The following is a 22,951-nucleotide window of genomic DNA, read 5'->3' on the forward strand; positions in this document are numbered from 1 at the left end:
CAATCAGAGCCAGAAGGCAGGGCTTAGTGCTGTCAATCACCCTCCATGTTGCGCTGCTAATTCCCCACTTGCTCTCTGCTGCACTGCAGCTAGCATAGCTCGGCATGAATGCTACGGCTAGTTAGCATAGTCACGAATAACGGCGGATAAATGGTTGTCTAGTAGCGATAAGTTGTTAGCACATTTAGGAGTGATTGACAGCACTAAGACCCGCCTCCTGACTCTGATTGGTTAAATTTGGGAGTCGTGGAAGTGGAGGAGGCGGATCTTTTACTGGATTATCTGTCTCAAACTGCAACAACATGGTGACAGTTTTATCAACTACCTTGAATTTTTTTTTGTAAAGTTACATCCTGCAGTTTTGAGAAGCATCTAATCACATCAAATTACATATAAATAAGTGTAAGTTTTAATAATATGGTATCCACTTCTAGAAGGAATATTTCTATGCTAGTGAACCAAAACATCATGGATAATTCTCAAGACTTTCCAGAGTTTTTTGTTTGGCATTTTTTGCTCATTTTGGTCCGGTCCATTTATCTGACCAGTATAATTCTGCAACGTGTTTAAATAAATTAGACAACTAGACAAATGGGTTTAGTCCATCAGAGACCCGAGAATACCTTCATGCAGATGAGACACAGATCTATATCCTCTTGTATCTATACTACCGCACAGCAGTGGTGCCGATTCTGAAAGTTTTTAAATCTGATTAAATTACTAAACAGTCAAAGGTTACTCCAGTGTACTTTGGCTGACTCAGACAATTACATTGGCTTTTGTACTGATGACAAAACAACAAACACAACGAATTAAAACCGCTTAATTACCAGTTGATTTAAACAAATTTAAATCAACTTATTTAAATTTGCTGATGTTGCTCAGAGCTTTGAGTTGTTGTTTTTGTTGCTTTGAGTTGTTGTGTATCTGCTTGATACACAACAATGGATTTGTTAATATTCCAGGTTCTTCGGAGAGATTGAAAGATCCAACATGCTGCCATTTCTGAGCCACTTAGCTTCTTGTTGTCTTTGCTCTGGATTACATGGGCTTAACCCTGCAGCACCGATGAAACCCAAATGACCCGAAGGAACATGGCAATTAGACGGCGATCGATACAGTATCGCCACACTTAGCAGCTCATTATCAAACCAGCGCCACTCGCCCCATTGTGTCAGCGCGCTAAGTGAGACGGATCGGGTCGGCAAAATGCACAAACAAATCTGAGTATGCAGAGGGAAGCCAACAGATGAGCAGGATTTGTGGAGAAGCTTGTTTTGATGGGAAACCTGAAGAGGCCACCATCGGATCAGAACCAATCTGTCTTTACGGCTCTCAATAAGACGCAAAGCTGAAAACTGATTTATTTCTTTATGATTGTGAGTAAAGATGTCGACTGTAGGGGAGGTGGAGCAACACTGGGTGGTCTGAATAAACATTAAACAACTAATTCTTAGAAGGTTCTGATCAACCAAGCAGTGGATCCACACAGTCCAAACGGACACGCAACTTCTCCTCTCTGTCCAAAAATAAGACAAAGGATGCATTCACACCAACCCCGTTTAGTCCACTTCAATCAAACTCTAGCTCGTTTGCCTAGAAAGTTGGACTCATTCTGGGAGGTGTGAATGTGTAATCAAACTCTGGTGCGGCTCTAATTCATATGTGAAAGCCAAACGGACTGGAGGCAGCTCCAAAAGCAGGAAGCGGACTAAAACGCAGGGGATTCTGGGTAAATTCAACCAAAACAAACTCAAAAGTTTAGCGCTAGCGAGAGAAATGGCTCCTTGTCTTTTACCAAAGACAAAAAAGAATTCCTCCAACCACTAAAACCCGATGCTACTCCAGCCTGGCGGGCCACCAGGCTTCACTTGCTCCCCCTCCAGGCTAAGTGTCATTTGTTTATTTCAGATATGTTTTTTTAATAATACACCAGTAACAGTGAAAGTAAACACAGACTTAGCCAGGTTTACAGTTGACGCGTTGAACTGTGTGCATCCAATGGCTGCATCAACACTTCGACGGAACCGATCGAGTTTAATTGGTTTTAAATTTTAAAGGACACTTCCATTTTTTCCGAGGGCACTGCTGGTCAGAGATATCAGCGATGGTAACACAATCTGTTATTAATGTGCGCTCTCCCTCACAGACATTTAAGACGAGATGGGAAGGTGCTCTTCCATTTCAAGCTCAAGGCAATAATGGTGAGGTGTGCAGCGATATGCCTCCTTTTAATTCACGGCCCAATTACAGGCTCGCTGTCATGGGGGGGGGGGCCGTGTTCACTTACGAAATAATAACATGGGACTTCCTTCCTGCCATCTGTAATACTGCCCTGCTCATAAGAAACACAGGAAGTTCACTGGGCCACACGGGGAATCTCTGGTTTCCATTGCATTCGTTAAAACATCTACAAAGATTTAAGGAAGTTTTTACGTCTTCTCACCATTTTAAATAGAAACTTTTAGTAACGGGATTGCAACATGGAAGTTAGCTCTGGAAAAGAATACTATGATTTTTGAAAAGAACCCATTAAGATCCAGAAAGTTTGCGTGATTAAAAAATTTAAATAGACTTGTAAAATACTTTTTTTTTTGTTACGGTTTTATTTTAACAATATTTTAATATTTGTAAAAAAAAAAATTGCTTTGTTTAAACTTCCCAATTCATTTTGTTTAGTCAAAAAGTTATTTTCGCCTGACGTTTACTGCCGTCTCTCGGCAGTTGGCGGTTACCGTGGCAACCGGTAACTGTCAGCTCCTCCCCCTTTTTCCCCGTTGCCGTCCTGTGGCGTCCATTATTATTATCATTATTATTATTATTAGAATCAGCTCCGTCTCGTCTTTACAAGCGTTACATTTTAAGATACGTTTTAAACACGCTTCATGTGTAATTTTGCCATGTTTTGTATACGTTTTTAACGGCTATCAGAATTTAGCATTAGGCAGCACTCAGCACTTTGAGCACTGCCTTGTTGACTGATTAAATAAGTTTTAAACATTGAGTAATAGAACTAGAGTTGTCTGTAGATCAAGTTTTAAACGGTTGTTTAAAAGAGTTTTATTTTTTTTTTTGCGTGTATACATTCAAACCAGGAACTGATCGCCATGGAAACAAAGCCATCGGTATCAGCTGATGATGTCAGGAAAACCCGAAACAGGGAGGCCTGTTCTCCTAAACTTTGTTCCTCTTGAGATCTCCACGGTTCCCTGGTTGGAGAATCCATCAAACCAAACGCTTCTGACGGAGCTGAACCGACAGATTAGCCACTTATTGTAATACATCAGCGGTTATGATCCCACCAGTCATAGCTAACGCCTCTCATGGCCGATCGGCGTGACTCAGCGCATTCAGTCACCTGTGAAAACTGTAACCAGGCAACTGTGCTTTGGAGAGAGGGTCGTCTGAAGTTGATGGCTTCACCGCTTCCCCTTAATTATTCCTCTTCTGTGTCAACACGGCCATAAAATAGGCCCTCACAGGCCATTAACTTGTAGTGGTGCTTTTACAACTCTGCAGAGAAGTGAAAACTAGTTTCGACCCGCCGCTGCCCACCAGAGCCGTGTTTCCCCCCCCCACAGTTTGTGCAAATTGCTGCCGGAGTTTGAGAGAGAGCGAGATGAAAGCGTGCGGGAGAGAGGAGAGGATTTCCAGCCCAGCGGGGCGAGCGCCGCGTTATCAGCACTGGATTAGCCAGGCATTAGAGTCCAACTTGTTCTTTTTTAATTTTTATGAGGTCTCAGCTAAACTAAACACTGATAACAAGGGCAGGCTTTTTCAGACTCATGAATAAAGTTTGGTCCGCGCGAGAAACCACATTTACACGAGCCGGGCGGATAAAATCTCCCAGCATTATGGGGAAACAGATGCCTTTGTTTTCAGCGGTGGTAGAAACTAGTTACTTTTACTCAATTACATTTACTTGGGGAGTTTTTTTAGTTTGAAAAATTTACTTTTAGGAGTATTTTTACCAAGCTTTACTTTCTTTTGAGTAATTTTATTTCTAAGTATTTCTGCTCTGGAGTAAAACGTCTGGATTTTCTACCCACTGAATGAAAAACAAACATGTTTTAATCAAAAAATTCACCAGACACAGAAACACAAACCTGCAGTTTTTGTTAAAGTTTCATAACTTTTTTTACAGGAAGAAACTGATTCTTATTCTAATTTTAATTTTTTGTGACTTTGGTGAATTATCATCATTTTGCTCCCTAAAGCCAACATTTCCATTTAAAAATGTAAAATTACACTAGTCTTTTATCTAAAATAACCTATTAGCAAATTTTCTTACCTATTAGCGATGTTTAGCATACTGAATGGAGTAAGTCAATGGCAGACAACATGCTAGTGATAGCCTTCATGCTAACATTAGCATTTTGGCTAATTTTAGCTTATGCATTCATTTTAACATAATGAAAGGTACAAGTACAGCTTAGTCAACCTGCTTCTGCCTCTCCACAGGTTATTGACTACAATTTAGCTAAGCTTAGCATTGGTGATTATTTTTAGCATCAGAACGCCGACGGGCACACTTTGGCAGGCCCTGGTTAAATTTCTTCAGGAATTTTCTAGATGATGATTTTGGTTTGTCTGATGATGTAATTTTAAAATATTAAATTATGAATAATTTGATCAGTTAACTCAGTTCTTGACTTGAATTCTTGTATTTACCAAATACTTTTTTAACTTTTACTTTAGCAACAATTAGTTGAAGTATTTCTACTCTTGAGTAAAAGTTTTGGCTGCTCTGCCCCTCAGTTTTAATGAGGTACCAGGGTTTTGCTCTGGATTTGGTGCACAATTTAAAGTCAAATGAGATGTGATCAACAAATTCTTTGGATTTTTTGTCAATGTTTTAACTCTTTTTGAAGTTTTAGATCAAGTTTTATTCAACGAAAGAGTTTTTATGTTTGTCCAAATGAACGTACAACCAGAAGAACCCAAATCATATTTTGCGTTTGCCGTTGAAATGCACATTTTAAACATATTTTTGAAAATTCCCCCCCAAAAAGAGAAAAATGTGAACTAGGCGTACTTACATGTACTGGTTTGGGGTGAATTAAGCGTAATTTAATCAAATGTTGACGTCATGCCAAGGTACAATAAACAAGATGTAGAAGTTGGAACCAGCATGGACCAAGATTCAGATTTATTAAATTATACGAGTCTCATGCCTCTGGTAAGGCAGAGACGCACCACTTGGTATCTGAATCTAACAAAATAAAACAAAAACTGAAACTGAGAAAACATTTTCGTTAATCGAAATAAAAATGGTAATTAATGGGGATTAACTGTAGCTGGGATTGTAGCTTGTGTTTATAAAACTAAAACATACTGAAATTTTAGATGGAGCATCGTTTGTTTTTGTGTTTATGAATGGAATAATCCACCAGACGTATTGATCATGTGTTGATCCCAATATTGTTACTGTTCTACTGATATCCGTGTGAACGTGCCTCATGTCAACCTAAAGACTGTGCTGGATGTGAAAAAGATGTTTCCCTCTCTGCACCTCAACATGAATGAAGATGAACTGCTGTATAACTTCATGGGTTTGTGAATGACAGACAATAAAAGAGCTTTCAGAAGGAAAAGCATAGACTAGAAGAATGGGAGAGACTGCATAAGCAGCCAATAAAACAGAAGATATTGGTTGGATATTGGGCATTCAAGGAACCCAACTTATTATATTTATCCATAAATGCATTAAAGCATGAATTATGCAACGCTGCAGAAGCTCTGAAGAGCCCCTCTTTCCCACGGCGGCACAATGAACCTTCATAAGGGAAGAAAGGTGAGGAAAATGGAGAAGTGTGAGGTGTGCAACTCGAGCGATGAATTGGAAAGCAAAGGTTTGACTGATGCTCATCTCCTGATCCAACAGACACATTAAGCCAGGCGTAGAGCTGCAGGAGAACGAAGGGGCGGCAACACCGAGGGGAGCAGAAGGAAATCAAACTGGAGCAGTCTAATTTCTGGGGCAGCCGTCCTGGTCCATCTCTCTCTCTCTCTCTCGATGACTTCTGGGTGACGGATGGATTCCCACTTGTAATGGTTCCCATTTTCAGAGAGCTGCATAATACTTCCAACGGAAGTGCGCGCAGCATCTGATAAATCATAATCCAAGTCAAATTAGGATCCATTATCATCAAGAGGCAGGGGGTCCTTTTACCTCTGTTTCAGGGCAGCGAGGGAGGTAAATGAGACCAGGAGCATCTTGTGACAGCAGGCAATTTTGAGAGAAAAAGATTGAGCATGTGCTGCATGATTGCCACTGTAATGTGCGTCCTAGATGGCAGCGAGGCTGCTCAGACAGTTGGCTGGAGTTTGGCACAACCTCAATGCAAATGGAGACCCATTTTAATACGCCCTTTTAACAGCCCATATCAGCGCTACGTTACGTTTCCTGACATTTAACTTCCTTTATTATGCATGAAATATGCAATATTTTGCTATTTATTAAATAATGGGTGTTTTTTGGAGGCAGCACCTACACTTAAAAGTGACATTAAAATTAAACAGAATAATAATAAGAAGCCTTTTACTGGATTGGACGTCACGTGACCTATCGCAAGTCTCAATCGCTTTGCACTTAGTCGGGAATATCGATGTTCGAGAAAGAACAGTGACAACACAATCTGAAAATGAACTTGGTGAATCAAATACAGCAACTTAAATTCTGCAGCGTTTCGTTTCCAAATATGGTGGGAATACGTCAAACTTTTAGCGTCACTGAGAAGGGAAGCACTAAGAAAGGTAAGCTAGCTAGCTAATCGGCCTTTACCCCGCCATCACAAAGAGATTCTGTCAATATTAGCGGAATATATTAAGTTAGCTACCTGGGTGTAGTATATACTAGTCTCCATTTCTTGTTAGCCGTTTGCCACCTAGCTTGGAGCGCAAGCTAACATCACTTAATATTAGTGTGGGATGCTGGTTTTGGTCAATCCAGTGAATGCTGCCAACCCAATAATGTTGCCACAGACTCATAATTACTAACGAGAAGCTAATAGGTCTTGGCCCGGTCAAGTTTTATTATATTTCAGAGCCTTGAGCAATATTTCCTAAGATATTTATGGTTATGTTTGATCATGTATATAAAATTGTGACCCTAAAGCTCCACTGCAAAATCAAACTTGTGCAGCCATTTCTTTAATAACAGTTTTTGTTAATCATTAATAGCCCAAAATTACTGTGGTATACCCATGAATATGAGATGTGAACCTCTGACTGAAACTATATACACGTCCCTTTAAAGAAAGACATAAAAAAGTCAAATTAGGGTTTTGTGACCGAGTCATACCATGTATCATGCATCAGCTACAAACAGGAAAATATTTGTTTTCCAAGACATTGCTCCTGGGAATGTAGCCGAAGTGCAGCGTAGGTTCAGCAAGCATTCATTAAGGCCTGGGACTCTACACAACGGCCTCATGAAATATTTAATACACAGCAGCTTTTAGAGGACATGTTTTCCGGACGACCACAATAAATGAGAAATTGAGCAAGAAAAAGTTGCATTACTGTTTTGTAAGCTCCACACTCTGGAAATATGAGGAGCACAAAAAGTTGAGCTTTTAGCACACAGAAATGAAAACTAGATGCCTAAAACTGAAATCACAATGCCTCTGGTATTTCGAGATAGAGTTCACTAGAGGTCGATTTGAGAAACAAATCAATAAATCTGACAACAAAAACAGATAAATAATTGATTTCAAGACTATGAAAACAGTTTGTATGGATGATTTAACCAATCAAAATGAGTATTAGTCACACTTGAGGTAAATAAGTTATTACTAATATTTACATTTTTGTAGCAGTAGTGGTCTTTATATACACACAGGCAGGCTGGTGTTGCTAGGTAACGAGGGTGGGCTTGGCTGGGGTTGCTGGGTAACGGGGGTGGGCTTGGATGGGATTGCTAGGTAACGGGGTGGGCTTGGCTGGGGTTGCTAGGTAACGGGGTGGACTTGGCTGGGGTTGCTAGGTAACGGGGCATCGCCTTCTAGTTTGTGAAGTTACATTCAGAATAAACATTAACTTAATACCTAAAAAACAGATGGGTGGTTTTTCTAATGACTAAAAGTTAGTATAAAATATTCAAAATGTGAATTTTGCATAATACGTCGCCTTAAAGCTCGGTGGAATCCAAACTTTGACATTTGGGTTAAAGTTGGGAAAGTTGAAAGTATTTATAGGAAGGATATGTAGATCATTAGAGCTGAGTCATAAGAATTGTCTGGCACTGTTGTTTAATAATAAAAACACTGACAATTTCCTAATTAGATGGATCATCAATTGTGTTTCTGGATGGGTAGATTTTTGCCATTCATGACTATTAACATATTTTCTAGGCAGTAAGTTTTATCAGTCAAAAATGTGAGGAAAAAGAAGTTGCAGGACCAGCAAAACCATGAAAAAAGTGACTTAGTCTGTAAAAATGTGGTATATTTATATTTCAAAAATATAGGTGTTGTAGGTGTTTTTATGTTGTGATATTTTTACTTCATGCAACTATGGATACAAAAAGTTTGAATTGAATCAAATTGTGGTGAGGGGTCAAAAAAGACACCAAAAAAAATCACAAAGGAGGAAGAAAAGAGACAAAGAAGAGAGGAAATAAACTAACAGAAGTGAATACAAAGAAAAAACAAAAAGAAAGAAAAACAACAGAAGGACAAGGCAGAAAGAATGGATGAAAAACAGAATGAAACAGGTGGTAAAAAGAGACTAAGGAGCAAAATAAAGACGGCATTTAGAGAATTATGTCTGGATTCAGAAAATTTACCGGACAGAAAAGCAGAACTAAACTACAACTACAGCTAAACATGAAGAAAACGGTGATGACTTAAGACTTTTGCACAGTATTCAACAGCATCAGAGTCCAAAAATATCCTGACCCGTGACAAAACGTCACCATATTGTTGTGTAATACAATAAACCACTAAGATCACAGTGAACAGCCTCTCCACACATGCAGATGAGTGGTTTTCACTCTGCTGGTAAAAATAGCGTTCCTGAACCAGAGCCGGCTCGCCAGAACCAAAACGGGTCTTTCCCAGCGTAGCTGTGGGAGCGGGGAAGACGCCGCTGCACCGCTCGGCTGCAGAGGTTTTGGACCTTGTGTCAGTCTGTGATTAATTTAGCAGAAGAAACCCTCTAATTAGCTTCATGAAACATTTGCTGAAAAGAGAGGAATCGCTTCTGATCTCATTTTCTTCTCCGTTAGCAGCAGAGCTAACGCTTAGCGAGAGCTCCTTCTGCTCAGAGGGAAATAAAACGTGATAATCCTCTTAACATTAACTGCAGATTGTTTAACACTCCCAAACTGTTACAGCGCAGCAGATGTTAGGCGTACAAACTCACATCTGTTTGCTTAAAGGGGCAGTACGATGTGAAATTTGCTCTATGGAGCTTTTCATCATGTTATAACGTTATTCCTCATCAAAAACAAACCTGGAGTCTTGAAGGCATATTTGATCAAACCTTTAATTTCCATGGTAACCATTCAGCTTTGAAAAAATGCCTGGGTGGACTTAGCCCCTACTCCAAGCTACCGAGCTTCTCGCGACTTCTCCTCAGTTCCTTCAGACTAGCCAGCAGCAATTAGCAAACATCTGGTGGAGCTAGGCATCTGCTGAGCTCAATATAGGAGCTACTTCTCAGTGAAAACATTGTTGGAGGGCTAATAGAGGAGCCATGTTGTGATGACTTCCTGAAGGCGGAGTTTGAGAAAGAGCAGGAGCTTCTTAAAGAGACAGAGACCCAATTTCAAGGTGTTAAATTATGAAGTCTATCAACTTATTTGATGTGTGTTGATGATTTAGGTGATGGCATTCATCAAAATGTGAAGTTTGTTACTGGTTTTCTCAGTTGCTTTTCTATGTCTTTGTAATTTTGTGTTTCAGAAAGAGCAGGAGCTTCTTAAAGAGACAGAGGCCCAATTTCAAGGCGTTAAATCAGGAAGTAAAAATTCTTTCAAGTTACATTTGATATTTATAACAACTGATTGCTTGACTGTGCTATAAAATGGCACTATGTACCTTTAAATCTCAAAAACTTCTAAAAATCATCTTGGAGGAAATCCGGGGAAAGCTGAACTGGAAGGATCCCACTGAACCAGCTGCAGCCATTAAAACCAGCAGGCAGGACCTTCCTGCTTCTCTTCCAGACTGCCGGCTGAGAAGAGGCCCATCATGAAACATGCGGGGTGCAGACGCTTCCTCCTTTAAGCTGCTGTCCACCTGTCCAAATCGCACTGTTCCTTCACTTCCTGCCTTTCAAATGAAACTCCACTTTAGGCTTACTGGTGCGACTGGGTCGCAGGGCGGAAAATCAGTGGGTTCAAAGGGAAAGTTCCAGTCACACGGCGCCACTTTAAAGCATAAACAAGCAACTATGTCACATTCAGTTGGTGTAAAAATGCTGAATACATCAAATATGACTTGAAAGAATTTTTACTTCCCGATTTAACGCCTTGAAATTGGGCTTCTGTCTCTTTAAAACCTTCTGACCATCACAGCATGGCTCCTCTATTAACCCTTTAACAACATTTTTACCAGCGATGAACTGAGAAGTAGCTCCGATAATGAACTCAGGAGATGTGCAGTTCCACCAGGTGTTTGCTAATTCCTGCAGGCTAGTCTGAAGGAGCTGGGAGGAGGAGGAGGTGGTAACTCATCCACTTTAAGTGTAGCGCATAAGAGTTTAAACATAAAAGTGAGAAAGTGAAGGAATTTAAACATTATAAACAACTAAAGGTAATTTAAGACCTTGCAGGGCAAAATATAGCCGCATTTAAAACGTTTTAAGTTTCAGATTTAACAAAATAAGGCCTTAAAATGCCTGATATTAATACTTTGTGCCATTTCAGACTCCTGGAGTGTTTTTTTGCAGAAATCTTTTTGCCTTTTTCCTCATGTTTACCAGCTGTGCCAGTAATTGTTGAGGGTGCTGTAGGATTCTCAGCCCTGAATAATTCATATCTTATCTACCTTTTTCTATAGAGCATATAGGAGGGAAATAAAAGCAGTCAGGTCCCCACTGAGGCGACTGCCTGCCTGCCTGCAGAAAAAAGCTCCAGACTCCTGTCAAAACGTCTTGGAGGCAGGCAGGAGGAGCAGCAGGAGTCCCTCAGGATGGAGGCCTGACGGCACAGACAGCCGTCCTGTCAGGGCGAATTCACCCAGGGTGTCTGCGTGTGTTTATATACAACATGTGAGGCTGCAGGAGGTAAATACTGCGGCTCTTTGCTTCGTCAGAGCAAACCAACAAAGAGTCACCTTTAAGACTCTGAAACGGTTTGTATTAATAAAACAATCACAGATTTTCATGTTTGATTTTTTTTTTTAAATAAATGGAACCTGAATATGTAAAGAAAATGTTTTAAGATCATAATTTTATATACCTACAAAGAAATTGGACATTTTTAAGACTTTTTTTATTCATAAAATAACAGATTTATTCACACTTTCATGATTTAGATGAATTGTTTTTTAGTAAAGATAACTGGAAAATGTAAAAATATGTTTTAAGATGATAATTTCATGTACCTACAAACAAAGAGTCAATTTTCTTATGCATAAAACAATATTTAAACGGATGCATTTTTATGTTTCAGATGAAAGTTTTGAATAAAAATATTTTTTTAAATCTGTTTTAAGATGATAATTTTAAGAACCTGAAAACAGTCATTATTAAGACATTGCCAGTTCTTTTAAGAATCATTTTCATGTTTCCTGACGTTTTTAGTAAAAAATAACCTGAAAAAGTGAAAATAAAACTGTTTTAAGATGATAATTTCATGTACCTACAAACAAAAAGTCACTTTTAAAACTCAAGTTCTTCTTAAGAATAAAAAAAATATTTAAACATACGCATCTTCATGTTTCAGATGAAAGTTTTGAATTAAAATATTTTTTTAAATCTGTTTTATGATAATTTTAAGAACCTAAAAACAGTCATTAAGACTTTGCCAGTTCTTTTAAGAATCATTTTCATGTTTCCTGTGACGTTTTTAGTAAAAAATAACCTGAAAAAGTGAAAATAAAACTGTTTTAAGATGATAATTTCGTTTAGAAGTGGGACAAAAATGAATTAAAACCACAACCTTAACTATATTTAGCTCAAACATTTTTAAGAATTAGGAATTTTAAAGACAAGGCCACCAAAGATAATCTCCAAACGGAGCCGTGTCTCAGCCTGATGCAATAAAAAGACGCCTAGATGAAAGATGCCCCATCAAAGAGCACCCATGGAAATCTCAAAAGGCCGTCATCACGTGGCCTCTATCAGACAACCCATCAGCGCTGCTCGCCACGGTTCAAATCCCTCCAGGGACGGTGCTCACCATCCAGAGAGCGCTGTCAAGATCCAGAGACGGGATCGCTGTTTGAAGACGGCGCAGAGGAAGATGGCTGAGGGTGGAAGATAAAGAGCCGCAGAGGGAAGAGAAGAGGTGGAAGGATAATGGTAGGTAGGGTGACGATAACGGCCGATAAAGAACAAAAGAGCCAGAGAAAATTAAAAATGTAAACCTAATTCCATCTTTCCTTTGCGTTTCCGTTCGAAACAAACAGAGAAACGGAAAATAAACGCTTCAATTTATGCACCAACTCCACAGAGCCTGGGCCTAAGCTTACTGAGGCAAATGCCAATGCTGTTAATGCCAAATTAAATGAATTTATAACCATGCGTGCCTGAAACATTCAAGACGTGCTTCCACTGCCAACTTTTAACAGGACATGAAAGTAGGCGAAGCTTTCTGCGGATTTTCCACCCAGAGGAGGAAAATATAAAAGCCTTTACGGTTTCTGGATATGGAATCCTCATTCGCTTTCAATTCAAGTGGGAGAAAAAAGCTGAGCTGGAGAGGTTATGGGACAACAAGCCAAGGACAGGATGAGGGAAAGAAAAAGACAAAAATATTTAAATATAAGGACGAAGAGTTCAGTGGAGACTTGAAAGAAATCAGAAGGGTCGGGATGTGTGAGGAAGTTTGGCTTTAAAATTCACATTATGCACATTTCTGTGCTTCCATTTGGGTCTGAGAAAAACAAAAACACCCAGATGTTTTCTGGCAATAAGTTAACAATTTTAGTGTCTGGAAAATGAGCCGCCTCAAAACCTTCAATTGTTGAGTCACATTCCATGGGCACTGAGCAGTTACCTAGCAACCCTGGCCAAGCTCAGACCCGTTACCTAGCAACCCCGGCCAAGCTCAGACCCGTTACCTAGCAACCCCGGCCAAGCTCAGACCCGTTACCTAGCAACCCGGGCCAAGCTCAGACCCGTTACCTAGCAACCCTGGCCAAGCTCAGACCCCTTGCCTAGCAACCCCGGCCAAGCTCAGACCCGTTACCTAGCAACCCTGGCCAAGCTCAGACCCCTTGCCTAGCAACCCCAGCCAAGCTCAGACCCGTTACCTAGCAACCCAAACAGACCTCCAGCACTTTTGGTCGTCATTGTAAATAAGAATTTGTTCTTAACTCACCTACTAAATTAAGGTTAAATAAAATACATGTTTGGTAAGCTGGCTTTGCATTTTTTAAGTAAAAGAAGAATAATTGTTTCATAGCCCTGAAGTACTTTCAACTTGACAATTATGTCTCAAGTAGCAATGCAAATTACATATTTTGTATGTTTTTGTATTTTCATTTGGGTTTCTACTGCTTCTAGAAACAAAAAAAACGCCCTAACTTAATGTTTTTGGCAATAAGTTAATATTTTTGGTGTCTGGAAAATGAGTTGTTTCACAAATCAGCAGGAGAACCCCTCACCTAGCAACTCCAGTGAAGGACGTTACCTAGCAACCCAAGCAGCCACTGCACAATGTACAATGGCTGCTGGAAAAGACAAGTGTTTTCTTGTTGACTTTCCATCCAGAAACCACTTGCTACATCCTTGTTGGTTGTGCAGGAGGCCTTACTAATGCTTTTCATAGATGTACAGTTGTATAATTGTGGATCTGTTTGCAGCCATTTTCATATGTGAACGTTGGGTTGAGGGGGCGTGGCCAGCAGCAGCTTCTTTGGATTTAAAGTGACAAGAGGTCCTAAAACAACTACAAATACAGAAAAGTTGAGACTAAAATCTCATTATCCATATTGTACAGCGCATAGACATATCATAAATTGTTCAAGGGCGCATAATAGCTCACTTTTAAATCTAAAAGCACCTGTTAATCTCCTGTTTAAGCATTTTGTGACGTGTGAATGCAGAGCATGACGCTCTGTTTGCTGGGAAGCTAACAGAGGGAGGCGAGGGGGTGCAGACTACGTCCTGGCATGAAGTGAATTAATCCCTGGAGATCCTGCAGCCAGCTGCTGACACAGACTGGTTTCACAGCGAGCCAGGGGACGATAAATAAGGCATTATGGGTAAGACTTGGCTTAAGAGTGCCACTTTAAAAGGCCTGTTTGCCATTAGCGGAGAGCCCATGTAGCTCCAACAGAAAGACCAATGATTGTTTGATCTGGGAGTGACTTCACCGCGACAGAGGGGCATTTTAAAGGCTCAGACCAGACAGGGGAAGGATCCTCAGGGCCCCTCACTCCTGACTGAAGCGCTGTTAATCATATTGTTTGAGCTGCTGTGTAATGGCGTCTAATGGTGGCCATCTTGTCCAGGAATAAAGCTCTTCAATCACTTCTAATAAATTTTACATCGTATTGCCCAGGCTGGAGATGTTGAATTGATTGTGCATATTAAAGCACTTTATCCTTCGTTTATTAGCCTCCTAGATTTTTATATCTGCTGCAGGTCCAGAAATGGACTGGAATAAAATTTATTCCAGTCCATTTCTCTTTAGATTTTCTTTATCCATCGCACTAGCTCCCAGCTACAAGGAAAATCAATGGCTACACAAAATGGCAACTCTTTAACTCAGAGAGTAAATCTAAAGCCATCAAAAAATATCTTATAAGAAGCTAAAAACATAAAAAAATCCTCCAAAACATGAGCAAAAACAAGCTAAGTTTTGGCTAATTTGGGATTATTACAACTTTGTTGTTGTTATATTTTATATTTTAAGTGATTTCCCTAAAAATGGAGACAAGTGGTTTTATTTGCTACAGCAAAGAGTCACGCTCTGCTCTGATTGGCTGGTGGTAGATGAGGCCCCGCCCACAAATCTATGAAGCAGATCCAAAATCTAAAACATATTTATAAAGTGTGATCAAGTATGAACTAAAAATAATTTTATGATTTCTTTTTAAGAAACTGAAATCTAAAATAATAATGAAAATAAAAACACTTTTATCATATTTTTTTCATTACTGAGTTGGATGCTTTGAGGCTGATTTCAGTTATAGTTTCTTGATAATTAGCTTAAAAAGTATAGCAACAAATAAATACAGATATATAATTGGTAAAAGCTAATAGTGGGCACACGTCTACTAATGGCAAAAATACATTTTCATTTAGATTTTATTGTGTTTTTCTAACTTTGAAAAAATGTTTTTAGGTTTTCCTAAATTTATTTTCTGCTGGGTAAACAGTCTTCAACTTCAAAATAAGAGCATTAATATAGCCGTAAACTTGAACAATTAACAAAATTTCAACAGCCAAGTAAGTAAGCACTTTAGAAAACATCTGTAAAAATTAATTTAGGGGAAGCTAAGTGGGCTAAACATTTTCAAAGTTAGCAAAAGCGCTAAGACGCTAAACAAGACATTAGCATAAGTGTGTCCACCAATGAATGATAACTGGTTTAAAGGGTAAATAATTTAAAGACAAAATACACTAAATCTACCTGAATTTGTAGGATTTTTCTGATACTGAGAAGAGGTAGCATTCAGACAAATTGAAAACAAAAACATGCTACAACTTGTCATGATGCCAGTTTCATAGGAAAATCCAATCAAATGTTCAGCATTTGTCATTTCCATGAAGTTTGTTGCAAAGGAGCAATTTTGCAACCGTCTCTGGATAAAAGCTCCATTTGCATATGCAGCTTTGTTGTGTCTCCATGGTAAAATTTGCCACAAAAGGACAAGGCAATGACCTGTAATTACCACCAACTTGAACATACGTGTGCAGACAAAAGCAATCATCTGTAATGAGCTGTGCGACTAATTCCTCTGCATTGCCTTGAACTGCAAATCTCCACCTTCCTGTTCCTCCCAGGCGAGACAAACAAACCACCTGCAGCTATATATGCAAATGCAATCGCGCAATCCAGGAAAACGTCTACTTAGTGCAACTAGGAAGTAAAACTACAACAGCTATTACCGTATAAATAATTGCCATTACCTGCTTCTGTGAGAGTGCGATCACTGGAATATTCGTCGTCCACGAAGCGGTAAAAAAAAGAAGAAAATCCAGAAAATTTGATAGGATGCAAGCGTTATTTTAGTCCAACAAGTGTTCTCTTCAACAGGGAAAACTGAGAGAAATTAGCTCCTGAAATAGACGAGGGAACATGGCAGGGATGGAGCATGGATTAGTGTTAATGATGGAGCGTGTTCAGCCAAATCTTGTGTTTTTTTGGAGGGATTAGCACACTTAATCAGGATGTGATACATGTGGCATTAAATGTTAAAATACGGAAAAGACACTAAAAAATGCATAAGCTCCTTTTTATTGAGGATTACTTGTTATTTAAGTGATACAAAGTGAAACCAAATAAGGAGCCGAAAGAGTTCAAACTGGGAGTAAAACCAAAACTTTCTGACACATTGTGCTTCAAAACGTGGAAATGATAATCTGGATATTAAATGCACCGCCTGTTTTTGTTGTTTGGAAGCTTCTGCAGTAATTACTCCATAACTTTTGAGCAGTCAGTGTTAGCAGGTAGTCAAGTTTTAACCGATAGGCAAGACTTTAAATGCAGCTTAAACAGACATTTACATATAACCAGAGTATGTTTGGGTGCATCACATAAAGGTCTAGGAAGAATGATCGTTTTTACAAAAATATTACATTTGTTTATTTGCATTTTTATTTCTTTTCAAGCTCGTTTTAAGCCAGGAAAATTGTCTCAGTCAATTATAATGAAACATTATACATATTATTGTTCAATCTTGAGTGAATTTGGTGCTTGACCTCAACATATATAAAATCTGACAAGCTGGATTTTTTTTTTTTTACATTAAAATCACAGATTTTGTAGAGTTTTCTGTCAATTCACTAACTTTTAAGGTGTAAATAGAAAATATTTAATGGGAATTTTGGACAAATATCTTGGCTGAGCTTTGATTTTGAAACATGACGAAGAAAAATGATGGAAGGATCAATAGATGGATGGTAGAGTGATGAATGGATGAATGGATTATTGGATGGGTACAGATGGATGGATGGATGGATGGACAGATGGGCAGGTAGAGTGATGGATGGATGTTTGGATGGATGGACGGACAGATGGGCAGGTAGAGTGATGGATGGATGTTTGGATGGATGGATGGACAGGTAGAGTGATGGATGGATGGATGGACAGATGGGCAGGTAGAGTGATGAATGGATGGATGGACAGATGGGCAGGTAGAGTGATGGATGGATGGATGGATGGATGGGCAGGTAGAGTGATGGATGGATGGATGGATGGATGGATGGGTACAGATGGATGGATGAAAGGATGGATGGACGGACAGATGGGCAGGTAGTGATGGATGAATGGATGGATGGATGGATGGACGGACAGATGGGCAGGTAGAGTGATGAATTGATGAATGGATGGATGGACGGACAGATGGGCAGGTAGAGTGATGAATGGATGGATGGAAATGTAGATGGACGGATGAACAAACAGAGACTTCAGAAAGATAAAATTGTGGATGAACATGGATAACTGGACAAACAGACGGACGTTTAAATGGCCAACATACCAACTAATGGATTGATACGACTTTTAGACACGGAGGCAGAGTACAACCTCTGAAAAACAAGCATCTTCCCATTCCTCTTTTTCATCCAGCACTGACTCCTCCAGACAACGTAGGAACTCTGACATATTTGGCCCGTCAGCTTTCGTTGCCGCTCAGCCGACTCATCCCTAACGCCGGACCTCCCCGCTCGTTAAATCGCATTAGCTGCAGCGATCGCGTATGGATGAAACATCAAACACAACATGATTAAAGCGGCAGACTTGACAAAGTTGAGAAAAATCCCATCTTGATGGAGTGATCAGCCATTAGAGTTTGAACGATGATCTCAGATCGACAATCTGTCCCAATCTGCATGTCGAAGTCAGAGGCCGAAGCGCCAGGCTGTTTACCAACTGTGTGAAAGTCCAGATAAAGTATTCATCTTTAAGGTCCAGATGAGGACTTTACTGCGACTGGTGAAATTGACCGGCTGGTAAGCAAACGGACTAAGAAAGAGCTCGGCATAAATCAAGTGTTAAAACGACATTTGCAGGGACTCCAGCGCATATTGATTAGCCATTATTTGTACTAACAGGCGCTGAGGAAGGGGGCTGGAGCTCAGAGAGGACGTGATGGCAATCCATTATCCTAAAGGGGGGAGGAAAAGATGCTGGAAGGGATCGATAGGTCCTGGCTGGGACTGGCAGGTCCACTATTCAAATTCTATTAGGACACTGGAAGAAAAATGAAAAAGGTCTACTGGAGTACCAGAGAAAGGGGAGTTGTAGTCTGAAGCCGTGTTTGTCTAGGAACAGTCACCTCAGGTTGCACATTACAGCCACAAACAAACATATTTCACAGGAATTTAAGGTGAAATATGAACATAAAGTAGCGTAAACACATTGCATGTTATTGTTTACATCTGGAGATTTTGCACATGCACACAACGTTGGAGGGCATGAAGGCGATTCTTTTCCTTGCCATCCGTAGCCTCATTGCCTCTGTAGAACAATCAAGTTAACAAAATGAAACCTGGAGGTGTAGGTATTATTAATTTAGTGCTCCACAGGAAAGGGAAAATAACACAGGAAAACACTCATTCTTCTTTTTCCTCATTCTCTTTGTTGGCTATGCTACAAACAGACTTGTTGCCGTAGCAACTGACAACAACGCCTCTAACATGTATCAAGATTAAACACCAAAAAACATGCAAACATTTACCATCCAAAGAACATTTACGATTTTATGTTTTTTTTTCCTTGATGCTCATTTTGAGATTATTAAGAAGTGATTAGCTACTGCTATTAGCTAATCTAACACATCGGCGGTAGATTAGCTAACTTAAACCCCTACTTCTTTCATGTTCTGTCAGAGTTGGTGTGTGGGTCGCCTTTTCTGATGTTTTTTAATTGAACCGAAACACTCAGAATTCCACAGCACATCTACATGTTACAGTTGTCATAGTCAAGCTAGCATAGCTGAACTACTTTCCTCCTCCTCGCTATACTTTTTTTAGTTAAAACTTTTTCCTGACCTTGTTATCTAGTTGTTATAGTGTTGACATTTACTAGCAAAGCACTGAGACCCTTATCACGTGCATATTTAAGATTTAGCATGTTATGTTGACAACTTGTTAGCTAAAACTAATGGTAGTCATTGATAGTTATCAGCTTTTTAGGGAGAACGGGGCGAGATCTCCATTTCACAGTTGAACACCACTTTGTGTTGGTATTCCACATTCATTTCCAATTAAATATATGTGTGTGGTTGTAAAGTGACAAAATATGTAAAGGTTCATCGGGTATGAGGACTTTTACAAGCCACTGCAAATGTAGTTCAACAAGGCAAGAAAAAGCAGCAGAAAACCGACTTAAAACACTCGAGGATTTAAAATTCGGCTAAAAAAACATCATAGAGAAAGAAAAAAATATCTAGGAAGAGAGAAACTGAAGACATTTTTCTCCCCGAGGCAACAGAGCTGTCATCACTCCAACTTCTCCACTAAACTCCAACTTCCTTCTCTTCAAGAACATTTCCCAAGATTGCTGGAGAGAACAGAGGAAAATGAAAAATAAAAAGAAAAGCTTTCCTCCGTCTCCTTCATCCTAAATTGTCCTCCTCCTTTTCCACCCATGAGAGCAACAGGCTGGCAGTTTGACGCCGGTTGATGTCCGGAGCAGAAAGACCAGCAGCACGGAGACGTCTGGTTCTAGTCAAAAGTCAACAAGTGGACGTAATATGAAACAGGACATGCATAATACGGAGAGGGAGTGTGATGGTCTGACATCTTGAAAACATCAGGTAATTTTTATCCCTTTAATCTGAAAGGTTTCCTGTGTGTATGATTCAAGAAGATGGTACCAATCAGAGGCGACTTATTGCGTCGTTACAAACTGACATGACAAAGACTTTAAATAGACTCTTATTTACTGAAAAACAAGGAAAAACTGGAGAAGTAGATGGAGAGTCTCTCCACTGAAGCTGAAAGCTAAAAACAGATAAAGGTAATCTTAGTCTTTTGTAATACAAAATGTAGCAGCGTAGCTCATTTAGAGATATGACTATGGAAAAACAGTCCACTGACCAGAGAGGGGTATGTTATGAAAATATTATATCCCAAGATACAATTCGATGGTGGCTTAACCGGGTCACAGACTATAAAAACAAACCATCCAGCTGCTGTTGGAGTAAAATCAAATGATAAAAAGCAAGTCTAAGATCAAAGTAAAATTTCACCAACTCCGTCACAAAACCAGAGCTCATGTCCTGCTGCTCAACTACTGATTCACTCCTTCGCATTGGCTAATTTGCTTCAAGCAAATGGAAGCTGAAAGAAATAATTAAGTTTTGTCCGGGCCGTGGTTATTACAGCAGCTGCCGGCCGTATTCACAGCACAGAGCCGTCATAAAAAGGCCGATGCATATCACCGCTGAAACGCGGCGCACTGAAATAAAAGATCCAAACATGTAGATTCACACTTTGCTCCAATCTCCAACACGCTCCAGAAAAGAGCTTGGAGAGTCTCCTAATTAGATTAATAAGCCTTTTCTTTTTTCCCCCCACTATGGTGAAATGATTGCATTTAATTAAATATGGGAGCAACTTTTTGGGGCTTTGTGTGCGTGTGTGAGTGGAAGAGTGAAAGTGGGTTGGCTGTAATTACTTTGGAGCTGTTGAAACAGGAGGTCTCTTAATCTCAAACGCAGTTAAGACTTATTAAAGGGGAACGAAGGAGGAGGAGAATCCAAGAAACATTCGCTTAATTTAACTCAGATGGGAAAAATAAACTTAACCATCTTATTCGTTTTATAATCGCTAAACTAAAATAGGTTACATGACGTATCAAATGGAGAAAATCAACATCATTCTCCTCATCCAATCAGTAATTTTGAACTTGAATTTTAGTCGATTATATTTAAAAAGAAAAAAATAAAAGACCTGCTGAGTGAGAAGCACTGAAGCACTTGTTGCTATGGTGATTCCCGCCTTTCTGCTCCCTCTGGAAAAAGGCGGGAAAACTTTTAAAACAGACGAGCATTCAAGCCCTACATAAACCAATATTATGTGAAAACTATGAGCTGCACTCAATGGAAAAAAATTTAACCGTGGCAAAAAATAACTTTCTAAGATGAAATAAAACATTTTCTGGCACGGTTAATGTTTTTGTTTGGGATGTAATTTAATTAGGAAAGTGATATAATCAAAAGGATGTGGAATAATAGTGTTCTTACAGTTAATCAACTAACGAATCAAGACTGTTTCAGCTCTAATATAAAGGTTATGATCATTTTTATTGCATGTTTCTGATTAATAAATAGAGCACAGTGGGACGGCTTTACTACGCTTTAGTTCTGACTCTCCTCAGCTTCTCTGTGCTAAATAAAAACTATCCGCAGAAAAAGAGGCAGCAGCCGACAGCGGGGGGAGGAACTTCCTTTATTTTCCGCTCTCCATGTGGGAAACCCGAGGTGGGAGCCACGCTGAGCTGAAGACAAGACTGGGAGCCATGATGCCCATTTCCTGCAATCGCACACGCAGCTGAACGAACTGGGAGTGACATTTAACTGCTGCAGAGACTGAAATCCTTCAGATAACTACAGTCAGCAGAGATTCAGGAAGGGCGACTGAGATGTACGCTGGTCCTGACCAAACATCTCTAAATGATAGAATAGCTGGTGAAACAATTCGTTTTTATTTACAGGGAAGAGGAAACAAAAAGTAGATTAAAAGACGTCAGACATGACCAAACTATGCTTTGATTTCTTCGCTCACACACAGAAAACCACAAGAATCAGACTCTGAACAAAGGAGTCAAGATAAAAATACACAACACTGTGCAGAAAAGGTTGTACTCTGTAGTAAATCACAAAATTTAATAAACAAAGTCCAGAATCTCTCAGAATACTTGAATAAACTGGTCACCGTTGGAAAAAAAAGGCCTGTATTTGGTTGGTAGTGCCAGTCTCTATCCCTCTCTATAAGCCAGACTCAAAGACATGATGTCCACAGCCTCTCTGCACTCAGTGATGTGAACTCAGATGTCATGTCCTCTGCAGAGCTGAAACCAGTAGGAGCTGGTGCACTGACAGGATCTCTGACCCAGTCAAACTGGGAGCTGTCGTCAGGGAAGTACTTTCCAAAGAATCCAATCAATGATGAAACATGCTGCTTGATGCAGGGAATCACTGAGGTGGCGTCATGGTCAGGAGCGTCAACAAACTCATGCAGGTTCTCGGATGAATCAGTATTTGCTTCACCAAGTGGCCGGCCCCACATTGCAAGCTTTCGAGTGAAAGAGCTGATCCTGCCTGTGGCCTGAGGGAGGCGTTTATCTTTCCGTTGAAGCTGTAGATTCAGTTCGTTAAGCCTTCCAATTATGTCACTCAGGAAGGACAGTTAATGCCAGGAAGTTCTCATCACCAAATTGTTCTGCGACTTCCTGCTTGTGCTCCTGGACCAAAACCGTTCTTATCTCGACTCGGAGCTCAAAACCTCGGGACCAAACGTTTCCTCATGACAGCCACCGTGCTTCACTGTGAAACAGCACAGCCTGATGTTCAGCTCCTCACAGATGGCAGAGAAGACTCTACAAAAATGACCATACCTATCATTCCTCATTTAATTCAGAGGAAAGGGGCCTTGAAGCCAG

The 22,951-nt window shown here is 39.9% G+C and overlaps 1 protein-coding gene across 10 annotated transcripts in view; it reads right to left on the reverse strand.

Moving 5' to 3' along the window:
- Nucleotides 1-22,951, reverse strand: part of pard3ab (par-3 family cell polarity regulator alpha, b) — a 277,414-nt gene that overhangs the window by 20,791 nt on the left and 233,672 nt on the right. The window contains exon 23 of one of the 10 annotated variants that reach the window (XM_008433898.3): nucleotides 16,252-16,274. The exons of the other annotated variants lie outside the window; for them this stretch is intronic. Within the exon in view, the coding sequence (XP_008432120.2) occupies nucleotides 16,252-16,274 (23 nt within the window). The remainder of the gene's footprint in view (nucleotides 1-16,251; nucleotides 16,275-22,951) is intronic. 10 annotated transcript variants of the gene reach the window in all.

The sequence above is a fragment of the Poecilia reticulata genome, chromosome 17 (genome assembly GCF_904066995.2).
Source record: "Poecilia reticulata chromosome 17, P_reticulata-male-v2, whole genome shotgun sequence".
Classification (NCBI taxonomy): Eukaryota; Metazoa; Chordata; class Actinopteri; order Cyprinodontiformes; family Poeciliidae; genus Poecilia; species Poecilia reticulata.